The sequence below is a fragment of the Rana temporaria genome, chromosome 9, assembly GCF_905171775.1.
Source record: "Rana temporaria chromosome 9, aRanTem1.1, whole genome shotgun sequence".
Taxonomy (NCBI): Eukaryota; Metazoa; Chordata; class Amphibia; order Anura; family Ranidae; genus Rana; species Rana temporaria.
Window position 1 is genome coordinate 54,098,978 of NC_053497.1, and position 10,475 is coordinate 54,109,452.

Here is a 10,475-nt window from a genome sequence, read left to right on the forward strand (position 1 = left end):
AGATGGAAGTGGTTTTACATGCCAAAGGATTTATTTTTCTGCCCATTCTTTACCGCAAATTTATATATATTAGGTCTGTTACTGATTTAAATTTTCGTGTTCGGTTAATTTTTTTATTTTTATTTTTTAAATCGATTAACCACTTAAGCCCCGGACCAAAATGCTGCCTAAAGACCCAAGGGGTTTTTACAGTTCGGGACTGCGTCGCTTTAACAGACAATTGCGCGGTCGTGCGACGTGGCTCCCAAACAAAATTGGCGTCTTTTTTTCCCCACAAATAGAGCTTTCTTTTGGTGGTATTTGATCACCTCTGCGGTTTTTATTTTTTGCGCTATAAACAAAAATAGAGCGACAATTTTGAAAAAAATGCTATATTTTTTACTTTTTGCTATAAAAAATATCCCCCAAAAATATATAAAACATTTTTTTTTCCTCAGTTTAGGCAGATACGTATTCTTCTACCTATTTTTGGTAAAAAAAAAAAAATCGCAATAATTGTTTATCGGTCGGTTTGCGCAAAATTTATAGTGTTTACAAAATAGGGGATAGTTTTTTGCATTTTTTTTTTACTACTAATGGCGGCGATCAGCGATTTTTTCCGTGACTGCGACATTATGGCGGACACTTCGGACAATTTTGACACATTTTTGGGACAATTGTCATTTTCACAGCAAAAAATGCATTTAAATTGCATTCTTTATTGTGAAAATGACAGTTGCAGTTTGGGAGTTAACCACAGGGGGCGCTGTAGGAGTTAGGGTTTACTTTGTGTGTGTTTACTAGTGTAGGGGGGTGTGGCTGTAGGAATGACGTCATCGATCGTGTCTTCCCTATAAAGGGAATGACGCGATCGATGCGCCGACACAGTGAAGCACGGGGAAGCCGTGTTTACACACGGCTCTCCCCGTTCTTCAGCTCCGGGGAGCGATCGCGACGGAGCGGCTATAAACGAATAGCCGCGCCGTCGTCCCGGATCGCTCCTGAAGCCACGGGGACCGCCGCATGTACGGGGGGGGGGGGGGGTCCCGATCCACGTCAAGCAGAGGACGTATATATACGTGGATGTGCCTGCCTGTGCCATTCTGCTGACGTATATGTACATGAGGCGGTCCTTAAGTGGTTAATCAACTAATTTCGATTAATTATAATGCACATACAGATCCAACTAATTTTAGCTGATCTCCTTGCATTGCAACTCTGCATTAGTCAGTGGTAAATGTGGTATACACTTCATACAATCACCCGACACTAGTTAGTTTCCACAATCCATAACTTAACTTCACAGTTCACACAAATACGTTTTAAATTCAAACTGTAGCACTGACATAAGTAATTTTTTCTTATTAAAACTTTAAGAAAAACATAGCAAGTTAGTTTAACTTTAATTATAAAACATATCTAGTATATTGACTATAGAAAGATTGGATCTAAGGTCCCCGAACCAGAGAACCGAGGGGGGGGGGGGGGGGGGCCCAAATAGGACTAGTATAGTATATTGACTATGGTAAAGGATGAGGTACGGCGCAAAACCAATGTATGTGAGAATTTGGTAATGTTACCAAAAGAAAATAAAAAATGAATACAAAGTGTTAAACCAAACACTGAAAAACAAACCACCACCTGCCGTGATTAGCTATCTATCTATCTATCTATCTATCTATCTATCTATATATATAAATAAAAGCTAAATATGTGAGTAACCATCTGATGATAACCAAAAGTATACACATAAAATACAAAGAAATGACATTGACACAAATTATGATGTCAATGAATAAAAAGTCCATAAAACAATCCCAAGTGTGTAAAAAGATTTGTGAAGAGTGAAATCCAACAATCTTCTTATAGTGGGTGTTGTGATATTTAGGAATGGCACCTCCTTCCACCAAGTGTGCACCCAAGTGTGAGAGGTGTAGTCTCCTTACCAGACACTATGACCACAATGAGGCGGTCAGACCAGGCACAGGGTATTTAAAGTCACCCAATGGACTGTAAGCTGGAGCTGGTTCGAATGTGATCAATCAGATGCTGATGGGTATCTCGGGCAGAAACACAAAAAAGAGGCCCATAGTGTAGACTTGCGATGCAAATTTTAATAAAAAGAAGGTAATAGAGCCAATCCCAGACGACGTCAACATATGACGAAACGCGTAGGTGTGTCCTGTGTCCTGACGTCATCACGCTCTCCTGAACGGACTGACATAGGAGAAGGAACGAGAGGGGACTCCGTTTGCTGTGGCATGTATCCTGTGTTTTTCATTTTACAATAAAGGCAACAAGTTTTGGAGTGCGGCTGTCCAGAAATGCTTCCTTCATTTTGCATATATTGCACATTCACATCAGTTCCTGCCCTTAAGAGCTTACAATCTAAGGTCCCCAACTCGTATACATAAACATGCTATGGCCAGTTTTGACAGGATCCAGTTAACCTACCATCAGGTCTTTGGAGTGTGGGAAGAAACCGGAGTACTCGGAGGAAAACCCACACAGGCAGAACATGCAAACTCAAGGCAGGGAGTGTCGTGGTTGGGATTCGAACAGATGACCCTAGTGCTTGTAGGCAGAAGTGCTAACCACTTAAGTCACCATGCTACCCCCAGAGGAAGGGACCTGACATTCTTCGGGTGCAGTTCAGGAACACCTACAAGTCTTGTCCAATTAAAGTTACCTGGTTAGCACAAAACTGGGCTGCGGGAATGAAGCCGTGCTTGTCAGTCCCGATTTTGGCCACGATTTCAGGAGACATTTGTGCAGGTTTTTGCACATATGTCAAAGTAAATCGCAGCCCGAAAATTGCAAAAAGTAGTACAGAAACTACTTTTTAAAAATCAGTGCAGCGCCGCAAATGCAGCGTTGCACCGATTAAGACGGTGCCATTGCTGGCAATTACTGCCGATTTGAAATGTAGAACCATACCAATGTGAACCAGGGCTAAATGCCGAGTGCATTTCTGGCAGATCCACGGGTCGTATTCTGTACTTAGTGTCTTAATAAGCGCATCCTCCCCATCCATAACGGTTGAAGGAGAAGCAATTTGCCATCTCCCACATTCCCTAAGGCCCAGATTCACAAAGGAGATACGACGGCGTATCTCCAGATACACCGTCGTATCTATGCGCCTGATTCTTAGAATCAGTTACGCATAGATTTCTATTAGATCCGACCGGCGTAAGTCTCTTACGCCGTCGGATCGTAACTGCATATTTACGCTGGCCGCTAGGGGGCGTGTACGCTGATTTACGCCTATAGAAATATGTAAATCAGCTAGATACGCGAATAGGCGTAAAGTTACCCCTGCTATATGTATGGACGTCGTTCCCGCGTCGAATTTTGAATATTTTACGTCGTTTGCGCAAGTCGTCTGTGAATGGGGCTGGACGTAATTTAGGTTCACGTCAAAACCAATACGTCCTTGCGGCGTATTTGGAGCAATGCACACTGGGATATGTCCGCCGTTCGTGAAAAACGTCAATCACGTCGGGTCATGGTTATTTTACATAACACGCGCCCCCCTGTTCCCCCTGTTCCGGCCTATTTACGATTCCTCCGCCGCAACTTACGGAGCAAGTGCTTTGAGAATACAGCACTTGCCCATCTAAGTTGCGGAGGCGTAACGTAAATCGGATACGTTACGCCCGCGCAAAGATACGCAGATCTACGAGAATCTGGCCCTATGTGCCTGGCAGCGGATGGTACAAATTTACCAAATGGTATGGGATGGTCGGATCACACGCTCCTTTTGGTCTGCAGTTACAAGCTTAATTGGCTCCGTACGCCAACTGCCCAATCTATGAGACCCTTCCCGGTGTCTATTGGTATATCTAGATGTTGACACCCTCCCCAATTGCACAAATCTCATTCTTCGCCCAATTTTTTTTTTTTTTTTAGCATAGTAAAACACCCTACACTCATTCAGTGGAAATCCCACACATTGACCAATTAGGTTGGACTTGTCGACCAGGCTATCCAAATGTAGAAGTTAAAATATGATGCCCGCACCTGCCCTAAGGAATGTTAAAAGGTTTGATCCACCTGGGTAGACATACAAGCAACAAACCCATCAGACTAAAATGGTATACTTTCTGTATGTCACGCCATGCACCTGTGAGTTACTGGGATTGGCTTGACACCCCCAAGTCGGTCTTGATGTACTGTATTATATGTTGTATACTGTGGGAAATATGAAAACATGTTTTTTTGCCCTATACGGCAGTCATGTATTGACTGGGCTCTTGCTTACTTGTATTTTTTGTTTTCCTGTTTTTCCTCAGTTTGGTACACTGTGTGTCTTTGTTTGTACAAAACTTTGTAAACTCAATAAAAATGTTTTTTCTTTTAGTAAAAAAAGAAAGCCGAGAAAACAGTAGACAAGGTGAGCTGATCTCTCTGCCACTCTTCTCTCTCACCCTATCAGCATGCTCCCTGCACTTCCGCACAACTCATTGGGACTGCAAGAGACCGGCGCCAGGTCAAATTGTCAAATGCTTACACTGCTTGCATGAAAAAAAAAAAAAAATAATAATACAATACAATGGTGTGTTAATGAAGATGGAGCTGCATTTACTGCCTGGAATTTAGGACCCTTTCACATTTCTACGACCTGAAAGCCGCATGACTTGAAGCAATGTCTTTGTAATCTTGGGGGTCTATGGACCTCAAGTTGCATCAAAGTCAGACCAAAGTAGTGCAGGGACAACTTTGAAGTCACACCGATATGAATGGTACTCATTGGAAATCATGGGGTATGACTTGTCATGCGACTTTGAAGTTCCAAGTCACAGGACAAATTGCACAAGTGTAAAAGGGGCCTTAAAATTAACTTGTAGATAAAAATGCAACCCAATTTAAAATGTTTTTTATCCCTTTATGTGGAAAACACAACTCACCCAAGCCAAGATGCTATCTGTATGCTTCTCCAGAGCTCTGGGCTGATAGAATGATTCCTGATGGAGACACAAAGTACAGACTGTTACATTGTATGTAAAACACAACAAATCTCTTTTTGATCCCTTTTGCTTTTTAAATATACCATTGAAATCACATTATATTGGTTTGGTAAGTGCGTATATATATATATATATATATATATATATATATATATATATATATATATATATATATATATATATATATAAAAAAAAAAACACACACCTGTTGACCTGGTCAGAGATTCATAACTGTCCTGTATCATATGAGCACTTCTTGTGTTAGTCTTGTTACTAGTATCGGGACAACCCTAATGAAGCCTAAAGCCAAATGCACATGGGCGTAGCAAAATAATCCCATTTATGCTGGATTTTTGACCCCTTTCACATTGGGGCGTTTTTCAGGTGCTTTTGGGCTAAAAATAGTGCCTGTAAAACGGCTCCCTTGCAGTCTCAGTGTGAAACCCCAAGTTCTTTCACACTTAGGTGATGCGCTGGCAGGATGTTAAAAAAATTCCTGCAAGCAGCATTTTTGAAGCGGTGTATACACCGCTCCTGCCCATTGAAATGAATTGGCAGCGCGGCCTAACCACTAGGCTGAATACCTCTGCAAAAAAAAACAGTAAAGCGCCACTAAAAATAGCGGCGCTTTACCACCGACCGCGCCCCAGTGTGAAAGCACCATTAGCCCTGGTTCACACTGGGTACGATTTGGAACGATTTGAGATGCGATTTGACATGTCAAATCGCATCTCAAATCGTCGGCAATGGCACTGTCCTAATCAGTGCGACGCCGCATCTGCGATTTCAAAAAGTAGTTCCTGTACTACTTTTTGCGATTTCGGGCCGCGATTTACATTAAATTGCGGCCGAAATCGCGGCAAAATCGCATCCGCGAAATCGCGGTAAAATCGCGCATTTTACCGCGATTTTGAATTCGCAGCAGTGTGAACCTAGGCTCAATGTCAAGAGCTGGCAGAAAAATTCGGCATAAGAATAGCTTAGTCTGTCATGTATTTGTGTGTGTTGATTTCCATAAGAACATCATTTAATCTAGTGGCTAGAATATTTAATTGTTCTAGCTACTAGACCGAAAATACATGCATATGTGTAAATTATGTGTTCGAAAAAATTGCTGCGCAAATACTGTGAGAGATAAAAAGTTGCAACGACCGCCATTGTATTCTCTAGAGCAGGGATATGCAATTAACAGACCTCCAGCTGCTGCAAAACTGCAAGTCCCATCATGCCTCTGCCTCTGGGTGTCATGCTTGTGGCTGTCAGTCTTACTATGCATGATGGGACTTGTAGTTCTGCAACAGCTGGAGATCCGCCAATTGCATATCCCTGCTCTATGGTCTCTGCTAAAAAACAATGTTTGGGAGTTCTATGTAATTTTCTAGCAAAATTATATTATTATATATATATATATATATATATATATATATATATATATATTTTTTTTTTTTGCTAGGAAATGACTTAGCCACTTCCTATCAGGACCAATTCTGGCACTTCACTCCTACATGTAAAAATCATGTTTTTTTTTTTTTAATATATATATATATTTATTTAAAAAAAAAAAAAAAAAAAAAAAAAAAAAACATGATTTTTACATGTAGGAGTGAAGTGCCAGAATTGGTCCTGATAGGAAGTGGTTAAGTAATTTCCTAGCAAAAAAAATAAATTACTGATTTTAACTTTGTAAGAAACAAGCGTCAGAAAAAGGTTTAGACTTTGAGTGGTTAAACTTCCTGCATTTACACACAGAAGTTTATCCCTTTGATCGAAGAAGGAAGAGTTACAAATGTTTCTAGTTCTCTACTAGCACAGACAATGTTATTAAAAACTTGGCAGACTGCCAGAGACAGCAGAGAACTCTCTACACTTGTTACACGAAAGAAAGAATCGGGAAACTCTGCAATAGAGATCACAATTAACACATTGTGGGGCCGATTAACTGCTTCCCGATGCCATTTTTCAAATGACGAGCGGAAGCACACTCGTCCTGGGACGACATCACATGACCTCTTCCCGTCTGCGTTTGGTGATTGGATAGTGCGCTCTGTCCCTGGGACACAGAGCATCACTGACCCTGACAAAGAGCCGACGACAAGGCTCTTCACCCATGTGATCTGCTGTGTCCAATCCCAGCTGATTATCTGTAAACAGGGAAATGCCAGTTATCGGCATTCCTCTCCTCACACTGACAGCATGAGAGGAGAGCCAATCAGAGGCATTTCCTCACAGGGGAGATCTGCACAGATAATCGGATAATGCCAATCTGTGCCACCTGAGTTCATCAGTGCCGCCTATCAGTCCTGCATATTAGTGCCTCCTCATCAGTGATGCCTATCAGTGCCCATTACTGCAGCCTCATCAGCACACATCAGTGAAGGAGAAAACTTAATTTCTGTTATTAAATTTTGTAAATAAGTAAGAAAAACTTTTTTTTTAATTTTTGCTTTAACAAAAAATTAAAAGCCCAGTGGTAATTAAATACCACCAATATAAATATATTTTTATAAAAATGTCATAAAGGCCACGCAATTGTCAAAGTGCAGCAGCGCTGTAAGTTGGCCTGTGCAGCAAAGGGGTAAAAGTGCCGGTAGGAAAGTGGTTAATAAAAATAACAAAAAAGGGGAAAGAAGAAGAGACTAGAGCTGTTACTCAAAGCAACCAACCAGAATCCTTGTTTACTATGAGAGGTGGAGCCTCTCTGGTTGCTATTGGTAACATCCCAGCTGTCATGGGAAGATATATTTACACTGACATACATAGAGATCCCCCCTCCCCCCAGGACAATGCCCCGTCCTCTCACCCAGGAAGGCTCGGGCTCGTTCTCCTCCCGGGCCCGGCCTCGGCCATGGTTAAGCCGGTAGACTCTGTAGAGACGCGGCCCCCGGATACACAGGTAGAGCAGCCCCACTCCCCGGATCCAGCGGTGGGACAGGCTCTCTCTCCCGGCCGCCATGCTGCTACTGCTGCTGCCCGGCACCGGAGCAGAGCAAGGGGAAGCAGCGGGGCCCTGACGTTTCCAACACACAACCTCGACCAATCACAGCCCGGCAACACAAGGAGGGCGGGCGCCAAGTGACAGAGGGCGGCCACGTTTTTCCTACACAACCATAGTGATTGGGCTGCTGGCGGGAGAGGCGGAGTTGAGGCAAGAAGGGTTCAGGTTAGTGTCACGCCCCCTTGCTAAGGGGTGGCGCGGTGGAGCCGAGCCAGCACATCTGATTGGGTACGGAACATGGCAATCATTGCTGAAGTTCCTTTCACTTCCTTACTGGAAGCTGCACTCATCAATGATCGGCGTGTGCTTTGGCCAATCAGAGGGCGCGTCACTGAGTGACTCTGAGTGTTGTCCCTCCATTGGCTGATCGGGCAGCAAACACAGGGGGCGATTGGTTAGGGTTCTCAGGGGTGTGGTTATAAACAACCGCTATGCAGTATTTATATTCCCTGTGGCGTCTTGTTGCCCAAACTAAAACTGTTTCTAATTGTTGAGAGTCTGGGGATCAGTGTATATTTTTATCTGTGACCCAGCTGGGAAATTTTCTTCACTTCCTGTGCTTGTGCAGAAAGGAGAATATTGTCACTGACAGCAATAAAAACTGGACAGATGTTTCCAACCCCTTCCCACTCCACTAAAACCATACTTTTATATATATATATATATATATATATATATATATATATATATATATATATATATACATATGTGTATAGATCTATATATATATATTTAAATCTGTACGTATGTTGGAAACATTTCCCATCACTTCTTGTACTGACAGGAAATAAAGGGAAATCTCAATGGGGGAGGGGGGCTCAGCGTACCTCTGGCTTTTGAGGTACAACACAGAGCTACCAAATGACAACCGGCTTCCCGTGTTCAAACACTTTCACGCTAAATGTAATACGTGGCGTGAACTCCCTCTTTCAGTCATTGGTAGAGTTACCCTGATAAAAATGGTGAGGTTCCCACAGTTACTTTACATCCTTCACAATTCCCCACAATATTATTGTAGCGCCCCCTTACTTTCAGTACGGGCACTACGCTAAAGTTAGTGGGGAATGGGAAAGTTATTTTTCTCCCATTCAGGCCTGCCACAAATTGTTAAATTGCAGAGCTGCTGTCCTTTCAGAACTGTCTTGTAGGTCAGTCTGCGTTCCAGGGGTGCGTTTCAACCTCTGGGTGGCAGTTGGCGCTAGAGGGGTTCTGGCAGAGTCACTTTTTCCCAGCAGCCAATTAGAGGAGTTTTTCCCTCGCTGGGCATGCTGGGGAAGGGTATATCTGGGGCAGACGCCATTGATTCTAGGTCCTTTTTCGCGGGGTCTGAGTTCCAGGTGCGGCATCCACCTTCAGGGTGTGCGCATCCATGGACCCCGCCACCATGGCCTACCTGGCCGGAGTTGCGCACCATGCAGAGCTTCATCCTGATGATGAGAGGGGCCCCAGCGACTTGCTGGGTCCCAACCTTTGCTAAGAGGATCCTAAGCTGAGAGCTGTGCGGTGGGGAATCGGCTATTGCACCCTGAATCGCTAGGCCTGTGGCAGAGGTCCAGAGTCAGGCCTGTGGCAGAGGTCTGTTCCTCCCAGCGATTTGCAAGTGACACTTCGGCTGCCAGGCTTGAGGCAAAAGTCTGTCCGGGGGCACTTTACCCACTCTGGCTGGAGTGGCGACGAACTGATCTCATTATTACTAAGAGCGGGACTGCTCTTTTTCATATCCAAGGCCTGATACTAAAGTTTTTCTCATGCTTCATCAACCTTTCCTATCTTGTCTTATGTTGATGTTGGCCATGTTGGGCCTTGGAATAAAGCATTGAAGAAAATCCAATTGATGACTGGACCTTCGCTCATTGCCTCAACTCACTAGTATCACCCCTAGACACCCTGCAAGGTAACTCAATACGCCGATCCCACAAACAACCAGCGGCTCCTGCGGAGGTAGCGCTACACGTGGGGGCTCGTCCGGGATTCGGCTGTTACCGTTGGCAACAAGAGAAGTGAGTAGTAATTTATTAAAGAGCGAAGAGTGTTCGGTATCGTGTTTTTGAACTGTCCGAAAACGAGGGGGTTAACCTCGCACTGCTGAGCTTGGGCGTACGTGCAGCATAGCACGCGCCTGCAACGTGCCTGGACAAGTTCTTTCAAGTGGGGGGAGCCACCCTCCCCTGTGTGAGACGTGGGCTAAATTTCGCGCCAAGAAGAGAAGGACACGCCCAATTTTGCGCCAAATCAGCAGAATCACCATTTCCTAAGTGAAGGGCGGATCGTGTAAGAGATGTCTGCTGAGAGGGAAAACTTGGCTGCCCCTGCAGGGCTAAGGCGCCCCATGACCTCACCGGGGGTGTCTTTTGAGTCGGTCCCATCTGGGATGCCGCTGACGGACACTGGGATCCTGAAGCGGACGGAGGGGCAGTTTGTGCTCTTATCAAGTGGAGGAAGAAGCACCCTTGGACTGGTTTGCTCTCGATGCAGGATGTCGGGTGATTCCACGATGGGTGGTGATGACCTGCCCGATCACCTTTTCGAGCCCC

General features: G+C 44.2%; 1 protein-coding gene across 1 annotated transcript in view; it reads right to left on the reverse strand.

Moving 5' to 3' along the window:
• Positions 1 to 7,991, reverse strand: part of ABHD16A (abhydrolase domain containing 16A, phospholipase) — a 45,425-nt gene extending 37,434 nt beyond the window's left edge. The window contains exons 1-2 of the mRNA XM_040323509.1: positions 7,747 to 7,991; positions 4,887 to 4,943 (exon numbers count right to left, since the gene is read on the reverse strand). Of these exons, the coding sequence (XP_040179443.1) occupies positions 4,887 to 4,943; positions 7,747 to 7,899 (210 nt within the window). The 5' untranslated portion in view covers positions 7,900 to 7,991. The remainder of the gene's footprint in view (positions 1 to 4,886; positions 4,944 to 7,746) is intronic.
• Positions 7,992 to 10,475: the final 2,484 nt, after the last annotated feature.